Raw genomic sequence first — 14,883 nt, 5'->3', positions numbered from 1 at the left:
ACCTATGCAGCCAAAGGCATATTTCTAAATGCAAAGTTGACCATCTACCAAAACCTCTCCAAGCAATTTTGTTTAGTCATTCATCAAATAGGCATGGGCCAGGTGACAGACACTGAAAATATAAGGGAGAATCAGAAAAAGACAAAGTCCCCGACCTCATGGAGTGGATATTCTGCTAGGAAGGACAGAAAGTAACCAAATAATCCCACAAATGACATCAAAGTAGAAATATGATAAGTGTCTTGAACTATCAAATCTTTTGAGTATTTATAATAAGGTCTCTGAGCTGGTCAGAGAACCAGAAGTTGGAGCTGACATGTCTCACCCCTTCATTTACACCAGATGCTCTGATATTCATCTTCAAGACTAAGCTAAGGTGTCATTTCCTGATTTCCCAAGCTCCCTCAGCAACCCCTGCTCTCTCTGTCATAGCACTGACTGTGCTGTTTTATAATTTTCCATTTTCCATCTATTTGCTCTCACTAGACTGTGAGTGCTTAGAGAGCAAAAAGCTTATCTTTCCATTTGTGGGGCTCAGTGATTCTCCATACTGGCAATGCATGGGAATCACACGGGAGAACTTTTAGAGCATTCACTTCTTTTCCAATTTAGGTTCCTTTTAATTCTTTTTCTTGTCTGATTGCTGTGGCTAGGACTCCCAATATTATATTGAATAAAAGTGGCAAGAGCGGGCATCCTTGTCCTGTTCCTGATTTTAGCAGAAGTGCTTTCAGCTTTTCACCGTTGAATATGATGTTAGCTGTGGCTTTGTCATTTATGGTTTTTATTATGTTGAGGTATGTTTCCTCTATGCCCACTTTCTGGAGAGTTTTTGTCATAAATGGATATTGAATTTTATCAAAAGCTGTTTTTTCCATCACTGACTCAATGGACATGAGTTTGAGCAAATTCCAGGAGTTGGTGATGGACAGGGAAGCCTGGCGTGTTGCAGTCCATGGGGTTGCAAAAAGTCAGACACAACTGAGTGACTGACCTGAACTGATTGAGATGACCCTATGGATTTTATTCTTCAGTTTGTTAATATGATGTATCATACTGATTGATTTGCAGATACTGAAAAATCTTTGCATCCCTGAGATAAATCCCATTTGATCATGGTGTATATTTATAGAATTACAGATTCCTGGATCCCTCTCCCAAGCAATTTCATCAGAATCTCTGAGGGCGTGGTCCAGGCATTTTTCTTTAAAGCCTCCCTGGATGATTCTAATGTACAGCCCAAGTTGAGAACCACAGATACAGCCCTGGTGTCTAGCATGCTGCCTGTACATATTTTTTTTTAATTAAAAAAGAATGAGTAGTCACTTTAGTTTTCTTATCTCCAGCTGCCCCCCAGCTCAGGCACCCCTCATTCATATAAAGTTTGACAAAGTCAGATCCCTCCATGACAGGTCATTCTCCAGGGCATGTGTCACAGCTGCCTTTCTACATTTGTTTATTCAGTTCAATTATTATTGTCTAATTCTTCCACTAGAGTTTCAAGAAAGAGAGCCTGGGTCTGATTTTTGCCCACCACTGTATAAGCAATGTCCAACCTAGTTCCTAACAGACGTTAGATATGCAATAATTATTCAGTGAATAAATTATGATCAAAATACAAAGCACAGGTAATATCAGGACAACAGTAGGAGTGGAAATTCTTTCCCTTGTTTCAGTCTCTTGCTAAAACTCTCACCCACCATCATTCTGCACCCCCAGCATCATTAGAACCATTTATCCCCATATTCTTCTTTCCAATCAACAGACTAGTCTAATGTCAGCTCAGATCAAGGGATGCATTTGAGAATTCCTATTTCTGACAAACCCAGGAAACTGAATATGAAGCAGGTGTGCCCATAAATTGGCAAGTTGATATCCTCTCAAAAAATTCTAGATAAAAAAAGAAAGAAGGCTGAGCACCAAAGAATTGATGCCTGAGAGTCCCCTTGGACTGCAAGGAAATCAACCCTGAATATTCACTGAAAGGACTGATGCTAAAGCTGAAGCTCCAATGTTTGGCCACCTGGTGTGAAGAGCTGACCCATTGGAAAAGACCCTGATGCTGGGAAAGATTGAGGGCAGGAGGAAAAGCAGACAACAGAGGATGAGATGGTTGGATGGCATCACTGACTCAATGGACATGAGTTTGAGCAAACTCTGGGAGATAGTGAAGGACAGGGAAGCCAGGCATGCTGCAGTTCATGGTGTTGCAGAGTCAGACACAACTTAATAACTGAACAACAAAAATAGTCATGGGGCAACTCTTGCCATATCAGTGCTGGTGTGAGAAGCAGCCCCCACTAAGAAATCATGGAGTGCCACATGGAGAACCTACATCCTTCTCCACACTCAGCCCTGAATAGGTCTCTTGGTGAACTTGGCACTGGGAAACCCCTGAACTCTGAAAATGTCTGGTATGTGGTACAAAGGTGGGACAGAAAAGTCTGTAGGCTTTGGAATCAGAACCTGAGTATATGAGATGTTGGTAATTTCAACCTCCTATATTGCTAATTCTTTCGGTATAAAATGAGGATAAAATAAGTAATCTGAGGTTTATTGTTAGGAATAAATTATATGAGACATAGAAGCTCTATAGCATAATTCTGAAAGAGAGTAACTATTCAAGACATCTATTTTGTCTGTCTTCTGGTTTATGAAGGAGGCATTGGATTAAATCCAACACTTACTGAGCACTCTGTGCCAGACATCCTGCTAAGCACAAAGGAAGCAGTCATCCAAACCAACCATCCTTACTTCCTTTCTTCTTCCCCTCTTTGCTTCCTTCCACCTGCCATGTGTGATGGGTGCATAGTTCTCACTATGAGATGACATAAGAAGGGGCTTTTTCCACTTGGGATGAGGGTCTGGTTAAGGAATGCATCCTTGTGGATGCTCTTTTAGGTGGCATCTGAAGGTAAAAAGTAGCAGAAACAGCACCCAGGTGAAGGCACATAGGGTATGTTGCAAAAGTAGCTGTAATACTTTGCAATTTCTTCCAGTAGGAAGTAGAGTCTATTTCCCCACCTTTGGAATATGACCTGACATTGTCATAGGCTTTAATTAGTAGACTTTAGCAGAAATGATGTCATGCACATCCCAAATCTGTGCTATTAAAAGTTCTACCACTTCTGCTATCAGGCTCTTGGAACCCTGCCTCCATGTACAAAAAGAAGCCCAAGTTAGCCTCCTGAAGGATGAGAAACCTGCATTCCAGTTGCCCACATTCACCACAGCCAACAGCAGCCTGGTACCTGCCAGATACCAAGTGAGACCATCCTGGACCATTAGCCCACCTGCCATTAGCCATACAAATACCATACAGCCATTAGCCCACCTGCCAGCTAACCACAGATACCAAGAAGACCTGGACAAGAACAGCCAGGACAGCCCAAACCAGAATAATTGCCCAGCTAACCCAGAACCACAAGCCGTATAAGCAATTTCTATGTTAAGCCATTAAGTTTGGGGGTAATTTGTTATGCAGCAGTAGATAACTGATACAGAACAACATTTACAAAAGCCCTGAGGTGGGAAGTAGCATGGTAGTTTCAAAAACTGAAAGGATATCTATGTAATAAAGTGAAGAAAACAAGGGGTTATCAAATCATCTAATGTTCTGTAGGGAGGACTGTATTACTCATATCTGTTGTCTGATACCCTCCCTTCACAAGACTCAGAGGTGTTTTCTACAAGTGCAGAGCAAGTACAGACTTGCTGCCTGGGGTGTGAAACTGTCCTTCAAAGAGTTATTTTTGAGATTATTTCAACAAGGATGTGGTTGGTGGTTAGGTGGATGAACTGTTCCCATAGCCAGAAAATGCAATTTTCGTGGAATCCTCTTTCTCATCCCTCTGATTTAGGTATTGAGGACAGGAAAGAAATGCTTACCTGGCCACTCTCAGCATTGTGCATTATGGTCCCTGGATTAGTATATTAAAAAGCTACTTGTGAAAGAAATCACAGATTCATTGAGCAGCTTTGTAAGCCCCGTTAATAAATGCATTAACCTAATCATCTTGGGTATCTCGTGGGCAGATGGCTAACAAGCCGACCAGGAAACAGATGTGTGAGGCTTTCAACATCACTGGTCCTCTCCGTTTTGATTTTTCTTCATTTAAAGAGAGGAAGAAAGAATGAAAAAGGTGCTTTCCTTCCAAAAAGCCTAATTGCCTTGAAGGAACTAAGGCTATAAAATTAAACTGTACCTTCCTCCATCTGTCTCTCTCTTAATTAGCAGCAGACGCTGGTACAGGTGCTGGGTGGGATGGAGCTTTGCCTCCGTGGATGGCAAGAGTCAAGGTAATAACCAGTTTTCAAAACAAGCTACATAGCTGAGGGTCTCAGCAGGTGACCTCCCACCTACCTTCTTTCCTTGGGACAAAGGTATCTTAAGGAGGGGTTCCCACAGCTCTTTCTCAGTTGGTGTTCATCTTGGGTCTCAGGTGATGGATTTCACCTGGTAAGCAATGTCCCAACCTAGGCTTTCACTAATTCCCCCACATATCCCTATCCTTGGTCCAAGAATATAGCGAAATAAGCTTCCCATCACATTTATAAATCAAATCCAAATGATTTGCATGACTTGGTCTGCCTAACCTGATCCCTGGCTGTTGGTTCACCCTCATCCTTCCCACACTTGCTATGACCTCACTTAGCGTACTGGTTTCCCAAGGCTGCCACAGCACAAGTTGGCACAAACTAGGCAACTCCAAACAACAGAAATGGATTCTTTCCCAGTTCTGGAGGCCAGGTGTCAGTGGGTCTGTGCTCCTTTTGCAGGCTCTAGTGAAGCATCCTTCCTTGTCTCTTCCAGCTTCCAGTGGTGGCGGTAATCCTGGCATTCTCTGACTGTAGCAGCACCTCCTGTCTTTCCCTCTGACTTCACAGGGCTCTCCTCTGTGTGTGTGTCCAGCTTCCAATTTGTTCTGTTTCTCTAATACATCGTCCACACTGTGGATGTCTTTGTGACCTGGGCCTCACAGGGATGGAAAGACGGGATCTTCTGGGGCAGGAGAACCAGGTTTCTGTCCAGCTCCAAACCCCTGGTTGGAAACTTGCAGAGGCATGAATGTTTTCTACCAGCCATAGCTCAGGGGAGCTAGGATGGAGGCAGGTGCAGGAGGCAGGGATTGGTTAAACACTGCCTGGAGACAGCAGCAGGCTGCGCTGACACACCTCCCTCCCAGCTTCCCCAGCGGTAACCTGTAATCTGACTAAGAGCTCACCTTTAAGTGTATGCTCTGCCCCAGGTACCCAGATAGGGAATGGACATTTTTCACCCCACTGAATACTCTCAAAGGCTTCCCTGGTGGCTCAGATAGTAAAGAATCTGCCTATAGTACAGGAGGACCCGGGTTTGATCCCTGAGTTGTGAAGATCCCCTGGAGAAGGGAATGGCTACCCATATATTATTCTTGCCTGGAGAATTCCATCGACAGAGGAGCCTGGCAGGCTACAGTCCATGGGGTCGCAAAGAGTTGGACAGAACTGAGCAACTAACACTTTCACTTTCACACTCTCAATATCCTAACGAGATCGGTGTTATTGTTGGTCTCCTTTTATAAATGGGGAAACTGAAACGACAGAGCTTTGGCAACGTGTCCAAGTGACAATGCTGGGATCTGAATCCAGGGAACCTGGCTGAATTCCAAGTATCTTAGAATTTACGAATCTGTGGCAACAACACTCACCACTATTTAGCCATCTGCCCACCTGATAGAAGAAACACTTGTTTCCTTAACAAGTTTCTATCCACTAGAAAAGGTTTTCCCCAAACTCCAAAGAAGATGGAGGACAGAGTGAAAAGCACATGGAGAAAACACTTTTCTTGATTCCTCCTCTCCAAACACTAGAGATTGAGATATACATGTAAAGCTTGTTTACATAAGGCGATATCAAAATGTCACAACTGGAAGTCTCAAATTTTCCCTGAAGGCAAGATATATTTGCTGCTTTCTTCCTTAAAGTGGGACAGGAGAAAGGGAGCTGGGATGTCATAGGACTGCCTGCCAGGTCCTCCGCACTCAGCTGGCTACCACATTAAAGAGTATGGGTCTCACCTCCTCTGAGATGCACTGGCATTGGCTGGAGTGCTGGCCAGTCACCAACCACAAGTGGTTTCCTGTTACAGAGCTGGGTTGGGTAAGATGCTATATGCTTCTCATAGAACTGGGAGGAGCCTGAAGCTTCATCATTGCTCCAGCCAGGCACATCCAGGTGCTTCAGACGAATCATCTCGTTTAATTGGCTCCCTGCCCCACCCCGAGCCAATGAGGTAGATGCGGTTGCCCGGGTGTTTCATGCTACATCACACCGATTCTCTCCATGACAATGTGGAGAGAGCCCATTCTGAGATATTCACCAATGTTCTTCTCCCTCTGCTTCCACTCTGCCCTCCCCACCATTCAGCGAGCAGAGATCACTTTTGATGGTGACAAAGGGTTCCGAGTGTTGCTTCTGAATCCTACACTGAGATTTCAACAGCCACAGTAGAGTCTTGGAGGGTAAGACTTTGGCAATAAGATCTGAGAAGGCTGAGAGAGAAAGAAAGATTAGTGAGACTGAGAGCCTGGAGGATTCAGTGCATCCGGTTTATACAGAAGATTGCAGAGTTTGGAAGAATGTACCCTTGTTTTTTGTAACTGTAGAATCTTCTTTACAATACAGTAGAAAGAACATGAACTTGAAAAGCACATGGACCTGAGTTCAAATCTCAATTTACAAGCTGGAGGCCTTCAGCAAGTTACCTAGGTCCTCATACCTTCCCAGTAAAATTGAAAATAAATAACAGTGCTGGCTGATTGTTATATGGCAGAAACCAACACAGCATTTTAAACTAATTATCCTCTGATAAAAAAAAATAACAATGCCTGCCTATGTGGTAGGGGGTTAGGGTATTCAAGAGCATCGTGTGAACTATACTGTATAATGTGAAGTACCAATGTCCTTGCTTCATGGTAGATATTCATTAGACAGTAGCCACTATCGCCTCATTGTCAAAAAAATAAAAAGAATACAAAATGAGGATAAGAAGACCTACTGTGCAGAGTGCAGCAGAGAAGTAAACAAGGCATGAAAACACAAACCACTATGCCCGGCGCACAGTAGGACTCCTTAAATGTATACCCCACATGAGATGATATTGTAAATACTGCTATTATCTCTCAGAACTCTTCTACCATTTTTTGGGGCGGGGGGGCACATGGCCACCCAGCCCCAGACTTCCCCAGCCTTCTTAGAAGCTAAACTTGGCCATGTGGCTGATCTCTCACCAATGCAATGTTAGCAAAAGTGATGCATCCAATTTCCACTTCATATTACTCACTTCAAAGAAAGTTGGTTGCCCTGGGTGTCCTCTCTCCCCTTTCCCATAGGCCATGACAACAACTAATTATAACAGCGCAGACGAGGACAATCCAGTAGAGGGTCTGCAGAGCAACAATGTTGCAGGAAGCTGTGTCCCTGAGTGACAGCTTGGAATACGGTCTGGACCACTCCCTTTGGGGTGATGATGTGAAACAGAAATATACTTCTTTCTTTCAAGCCACTGTATTTAGGGGGCCTTTTGGTTCACTAGGACAATACTGACCTTTTATTTATATAGGGATGTTTTCTCGATCTCTACATTTTTTTCTCTCCATCATAAGCTGAATTAAAAAATAAAAGGGGAAATAGTTCATGTTCAAAAAAAAAAGCACCCAGGTATTTCACTCCTTTTGAAATACATGCTCTAAAGCTACAGAGGCTTCTGGGACTGTCTCAGCAGGCAGAAATAAGAAAGGCAGGAAAAAAAAAAAGCCCAGCTTCCCAGGCAGAAGACAGCCAGGAAGAAGGTGGAAAGATTTGTCTTTATGGCAAATTAGCCCCATTTCACCTGGTTCTGGGCCTCACTGCAGAGGTACAAGGAGGGAAAATCACATTTGAACCAGTTTCTAATGAAACCCAGGACTCCTGGCTGTTCTTATAGGGCTGCACATCTTTCCTGAAGTCTGAAGTCTTATCTCTCCAAGAGAGAAAACTGGAGATGGAAGAACAGGAGCCTGGCCCTTTTTGTCTCTGCCCTGAGAGATCCCATGTGGAGGCCCTGCTACCTTTGTTGAGAGGGTTCTGAAACAGTTCCTGGCTTGGGCTTTGCACTAAAGTTGTCCACCTGCACCACTGGCCCCTTGGTTGTGGCTGCAGGGAGCTCTCTGTGAATGTCTTGCTGCCAACGGACCGATGAAACCTCAAGTCTCTTCCCTTAGGCAGTCCTGCTGGACAGTCACTACTTTCTGAAAGGCTACCGAACAAAGCCAGATGGCCTCATTGTCCATCCATGGCTGACCACAGCATCCCCTGCCTTGAAAGGTCCTAGATGGAAACTGTGCACTCATTCACCGCCTTTCATCCTGCTCCCTAGATGGAGATTTTTTTTTTCAGAAATTCATTACTTGGTTTGTCTTATGATCAGCCTTCCAGCTAGTGAAATTTTACACATCTGGTGATTTTTCAAAGGGAGGAAATAAAGGTTAATTCTCCTGAATCCTACCTACCTCCTTCCAATGTACTGTAGCAAAGGATGGTCTCAGTGTAGATGATAAGATTTTGTACCCTGTGTTAGATGAATGCATGAAGGACCTCCATTCTTCCAGGTTCCCTATATCCATGTTCTTTTTATGTGACTTTGAAATTCACCCCCCCAAAAGAAGGATCTCTTTCCTCACCACTGGATTCCAAGTTCCTCCATGTGACTAATGAAGGTGAGCAGACATGACACACACAGAATTTTGAAAAGTGTTTTTTGGCATTTGGCTGCTCTCTTGCACATTTGTCCACATCATGAGAACATGTCTGGGCTACCCTCTCTGAAGATGAAAGACACCTGGAGCAGAACCAAGTCACCCCAGTCTTTCCAGCTGAAACTAGCCTACATTAGCCAACATTCAGCCAACCCCCAGATATATGGGTGAATTCAGTTGAGATTAGAAGAACCTCCTGCATCAGCATAAACCACTGGCACTTAGACCCCAACCCCAATAAGTGCTGAGCTAAATAATTTTAAGGCATGAGATTTGAGGTTGCTTGTTATGCAGCATTATTGTAACAATGGATAACTGACACAAATACCAATCATTCACTCACCCTACTCCCAGGAAGAGCCCCAATTTCCAGATGGGGATCCATGTTGCCTCTACTCTAAATCCACATGGTTTGGATGACATACCCCTCCACTCCTTACCCCCAACCATCCTCCCAGGATGACAAATAACCCATTTCATCACCCTAACATAACATTTCATAACCATAACAATTTGTTCAGAGGTGAGTGGTCACATGACAAGGTAGTCAATCAGAGTAAAGCCTGGGATCTTTACTTATGGAGACAGAGGGGCCAATGAGATCAAGGATCCCTGCCTTCCACTTATTGGAGAAGCAACCAGAGCTGTGGGCTCCACATGACAGCCAGCACAGTAGCACCAGCGCTGGATCTAGACACAGGCTTCCTGGCTTCCACCTGGTTCATTTTTCTGCTACTCCCACGGTCTCTTCAGAAAAGACAGCAAGATTCCTGTCAAATGCAATGCCCAACTCCATTTAATAATTTATTAATAAAATGTACGTTGTGGGTCTACTATATGCCAGGGCCACCATGCAAGATTTGGGGGAATTTAGCATGAATGGCACCTAGCCAGCTTAGCCTCAGTACGTACATGCTTCCGTCATGTCCAACTCGTTGAGACCTTATGCAGTGTAGCCAGCCAGGCTCCTCTGTCCCTGGGATTCTCCAGGCAAGAATACTGGAGTGGGCTGCCATGCCCTCCTCCAGGGGACCTTCCCAACTCAGCTCGTGTCTCTTGGGTCTCCTACGCTGGCAGGTGTTTTGTTTGTTTGTTTTTTGTTTTTTACCACTAGCGCCACCTGGGAAGTCCTTAGCCTCAGAAGGACACACTCAAACTAGTCCCCAGGGCTGGGCACTCGGACCTCCAGCAGGGACCACCAGGGGGAGACTTGCCTGAAAAACATCAGGTATTAAAAAACAAATACAGTAGAGCAAATTGGACTACCACAGTGGGTCAGCAGTACACGAATCCGCCTGCAATGCAGGAGCCACAGGAGATGCGAGTGTGACCGCTGGATCAGGAAGATCCCCTGGAGAAGGGCATGGCAACCCACTCCAGTATTCCTGCCTGGGAAATCCCATGGACAGAGGAGCGTGGCAGGCTACAGTCGATAAGGTTACAAAGAATCAGACACGACTGAAGAGACTGCATATGCACACACGCCCACAGCGCAAACTGGTAAGATCTGCTTTGCCATTTCCTGGCAGATAGGATTCCCCTCCAAAGTCAGTGAGAGTCAATGCAAGTGGGAGCAGGACACTTGTATCTTCAGGGGCCTTTCCCCCTCTCCTTCTCAGCTAACCTCCCCTGGACACAGTCATCCCTTACCCGCTGTTTGTAAAGTGGGTTCATAGCAACATTCACACTCCAGATGTTAAGACATGAACTGGCTTTACTGAAAGAAAAGAGATCAGATGTCAGAAGTGTTTGAGGGACTTCCCTGTGACTGCAGTGGTTAAGAATCTGCCTTCCAAGGCAGAGGACACAGGTTCGATTCCTGGTTGGGGAACTGAGATTCCACATGTTATAGGGCAACTACTGAGCCCACACACCACAACTAAGACCCAATGCAGCCAAACAAATAAATAAATTTTTTAAAGTGTTTGGGAAATAATGGATTTTACAGAGTTTGATAGTTTCTTTACCTTGAGATTTTTCAGAACTTTAATTTGCTCACCTGATAATGTTAGTATTCATAATATCAGTTACTATGTCATCACTTTCAACACACCAGGCACTGTGACATGTATTGCACATGTTATCTCATCTTATCCTCACAACAACCTTAGGAGGGATGTGATAGTGATGTGGCCACCTTGTAGATCAGAAATGAGGGGCTCAGAGAGGCTGAATGACTTGGGGAAAGTAACAAGATGGGGCTATGAATGGAGCCCAGGTGTGTCTGAAGCTAAGCGCATCACGTCCTGCTTATACCTTCCTTTCAAGAAGCTGGCGTGCGTGCTCTGTCAGTCGCTAAGTCGTGTCTGACTCTTTATGACCCCATGGACTGTAGCCCGCCAGACTCCTCCATCCATGGGATTTCCCAGGCAGGAACACTGGAGCGGGTTACGATTTCCTTCTTCAAGGGATCTTTCTGACCCAGGGATCGAATCTACCTCTCCTTCATAGACAGGCAGGTTCTTTACCACTGAGCCACTGAGGAAGTCCTCAAGAAGCTGACAGGTGTGCAAACCCCTGACCTTAGGGGTGTACAAACCCACACCTTAGGCAGACTGAGGGTCTGGAGGTTGAGTAGAAAACAACAGGGGAAGACAAGTGACCCCAGAGGTCCCCTCTCTGGAGCCTCTTTTCTTCTCCCCTGATAAAGCAGAATAAATAAAGGTGCATTTAGCAGGACCGGTGAAATTAGCCTGGTTGGAGTAGAAAAATAGCCTCTAAGCCCTTGCTTCTGACCCATCCTGAAATATGTTCTAAATGCATCCGACAATAACAGGCTGATATCAGGACATGGATGCTGACTGCCTCTACATGCTGTCACGGGCATTGTAATGGCTTTGTTTTTCACAAGGGAAGGAAAAAAAAAAAGTTTATGCCTCAAATTAGCAGGTCTGTCATGTTCCAAATTGTTTGCATTTCTAAAAATGGACGTTGACATGTGAATAGTTATTATCTAATACAAGACCCAAAAATCTCCCTCTCTCAAGGCAACAACTGGTGATCAAGGGATTCTCATTAGACACAAGGGTCTGAAGTTCTCTCTCTCTCCCAATTCTGGAATAAGGGGCGGCTCTCTCCATTCCCCCCTTTTCGCTGAGGCTGCTTATGAGCTTCTGGGTTTCTGGTCACACTCCCCTCTTCAGAACTCTCAAGCCACAGAAAGATGCTTGGAGATCCAAGCAAAGGGTCTTAGGGTCTTAGTTTCCCAGCAAGATTTCTCTAGTGCAGTGGTTTTTAAAGTATGGTCCCCAAACCAGCAGCAGCAGCATCACCTCGGAAACAGTTAGCAATTCAGCTCCTCAGGCCACACTCACGGTCTAGTGAATGAGATGCTCCAGGATAGTGTCCAGGAAGCAGGCTTCAACATCCCTCCAGGGGATGCTGATACGCGCTCAAGTGGCCCAAAGGTGAGGACCGTGGGTCAGCCCACAGCTTCCTCCCCTCCTCTCACACACATTCTGCAGTCTCTTCATTATTCCTCTACTCCATTTTCTTCTCTTCATCCTCTACCACCCCAGTTCAGGGCACCACCCACCTGGATGACTGCAAGAGCCTCCCAGTGGGTGGTCCCAATTTCAGTCCACCCTCCCTTGATCCAGTCTCTAGTTGGAAACCAGCATTGTCTTTCGAGAAGGCAAAATGGCCCTACCAGTAGCTTACCTACAGCCCTGAAACATCTTCTAACTTCTCCCAGTTCAAGGTCACTAAAGAGTTGGAGCTCCATCTGCTTGGGTCAGCTATATCTTTCCAATTCCAAATTCAACAAAGCACAAGGAGTGAAGAAAGAAGAGAACTGCATTTCTGGTCTGTTCTGGAAAAGAGCTACTCCCACCACACCCCAGTGGGAAATAACTAAATATTAGAGCTAGGCAGACATGGGTTCAAATTTCAGCTCCATCACTTAGTAGCTAGCTGACTTTAGATAAGCAAGACTTAGACTTGATCAGACACCCAGGTCCATATTAATAAAGAGGATTAATAAAGGGGAAGGACAACATACATATGGCTGGATCATCAGAGAATTTAATGATAAAATGATATCAAGGGCCCAGCCCTGCCTGGCACATAGCAGGGGTAAATAAATTATAACTACCACCTGCCTCTGTCAGCCAGCTAGTTAACACACAGACACAAATGGACTAACTCCTTAACTTTCAGCTCATCATGATAGCCAGGAGAGTTAAAAAGAGCATCTGTTCCCCAAAAGGTTAATCAATCCCAAGACCCAAGGCCAACAATCTGTTTATCACTCCCTCAGAAGTTGTTTTCCCCCTGCATTAAATCACCTTATGTTTTGCCATTTGCCTGTGCAGCTTTCTGAGAGGGAAAAAAAAAAACAAAAACATTTCCTGGATGTCTTACCTGGGATGGCTTCTGATAGCGACATTTTCCTTCAGGCAATGAACATCAGGAAGTGAAGAGGATCACACTTTTTAGCAACAGCCTGGAGACACGCCATCCCAGGTGCACACACACATACACACACACACACAACACCTACACACTGGAACTCAGACGGACCTGCAGATCCAGCCAACATGGACACACGTGTGCACTGGGTCACACACAGACAGTGGGACGCTCTGTGCCTTCATGGATCAACGCCAAATCCGACAACACCTAGACAAAAGAGCTAGAAAAAAAACCGTACGGTACCTTTCGGTGACTTAAGTGTCGCCACTGTCCAGTCACCCTCAGAACTTCCTAAAAAAATAACAATGGAGAGATGCTGATCTGCTCACCAGCTACCCACGTGCACGGCGCCCTCACACCCAGATGCTGCTGTTTGCATCTCAGCTGCAGTCTTCAAGTGTGTGTGTTTGGGGGCGGGGGCAGGTCTCAGGGGACTCAGGGAAGAAGGCGAGGGAGTGAATGCACAACTGTGATTATGTGAACACTTCTCTCTGCAAGGTCCTGAAGCATGATCGAGATGATGCCCAATACAGGATCAAAAAAGGTTCCCCTTGAAAAAGCCTAGATGTATTCAGACAGAGACAGACAATTCTTAGGTGGTGAAATCTGGCTCTAAGTTTCAACCTTCTAAGAAAGAAGGCAAAGTTTTAGTTACAAGAAGTCAAAGTGGCTAATAACCATGCTCTGTGGTCAAGAGAGAAATCTGGACCCTTTTCTACTGCAATCCTCCTGCTAAAAGGGAGTGGGGGGGGGGCGGTGCATCATTAGCTCTACATATTCGAAATTGGGGCAGGCTAGGCTTTGCTGACTGTGACTTTAAATGCTAGGCAGCAGACCAGGGTGGGTGGAGACCACCCTAACCCAGTGCCCACCACACAATCTGTGTTTGCAAAACATTGTTGAATGAATGAATGAATTCAAGGTTCTCCACCGAGTCACTCTTCCTAAGGTAAAGAAGTTCCCTTAATGCAAAAGGGATCAAGCTTGTTATCTGAGAATCCCTAATGCCTGGAATTTTTATTGTAAATCAGTTTCTCCAGATTGAATTCTGTTTCAGATGTACTGGCTGAACCCTGGGGGAAATCTCACATGATTAGCAGGAGCCCAGAGTGTAACCCTTTCCGTAAAGGATGGTGAGAAAGGCTACTGCTACACCTTACCCAGGTCCTCCATAGACCTTCTCTGTACTATGGGACTTTGCTCAAAGCGGGGCAAACATGCGCACGTGCCAGTGCTCATTGGCTGGCGGCCTGACCAATCAGCGTGCGCTACTAGCTCCCGTTTCCTTTCTTGGGAAGCTACCTGGAAAAACCAAGTCCTCAACGTTTCTGCACAATTTCCAGAGATATATCCGGCTGCCAGCTGGGAGGAGATGCAGGGAACAGTCTGTGATCTGAATGATTACAGAGCACAGATCCGGACCCATTTAAGCATTTCTGGTTGGCCTCCCAGGCGTGCCAAAGGACACGCAAATTGCCACGTTCCCCCTGCAGATATGAACTCTACACGCTCATCACTCACAACGGTCGGGAGATTGGAGTGACAGGCGAAGAGTGACGAAGTTAAAATTACGTGGGACCCGCCCGGGATGCCCTGAATGTTTCTTCTCCCTCTGAACCAGGATCACTGACATCTGGAAATAGTGATGTAGCCCCAGATCTTCCGGTGTGGGTGGACACAAGCCTGACACAGT

General features: G+C 45.3%; 1 protein-coding gene across 3 annotated transcripts in view; it reads right to left on the bottom strand.

The window, feature by feature from the left end:
* SHISA9 (shisa family member 9) overlaps positions 1–14,883 on the bottom strand; it is a 515,393-nt gene that overhangs the window by 178,377 nt on the left and 322,133 nt on the right. The window contains exon 4 of one of the 3 annotated variants that reach the window (XM_043914350.1): positions 13,434–13,481. The exons of the other annotated variants lie outside the window; for them this stretch is intronic. Within the exon in view, the coding sequence (XP_043770285.1) occupies positions 13,434–13,481 (48 nt within the window). The remainder of the gene's footprint in view (positions 1–13,433; positions 13,482–14,883) is intronic. 3 annotated transcript variants of the gene reach the window in all.

Source organism: Cervus elaphus, chromosome 10 (assembly GCF_910594005.1).
Source record: "Cervus elaphus chromosome 10, mCerEla1.1, whole genome shotgun sequence".
Lineage (NCBI taxonomy): Eukaryota > Metazoa > Chordata > Mammalia > Artiodactyla > Cervidae > Cervus > Cervus elaphus.
This window is presented reverse-complemented; position numbering and strand designations above follow the sequence as displayed.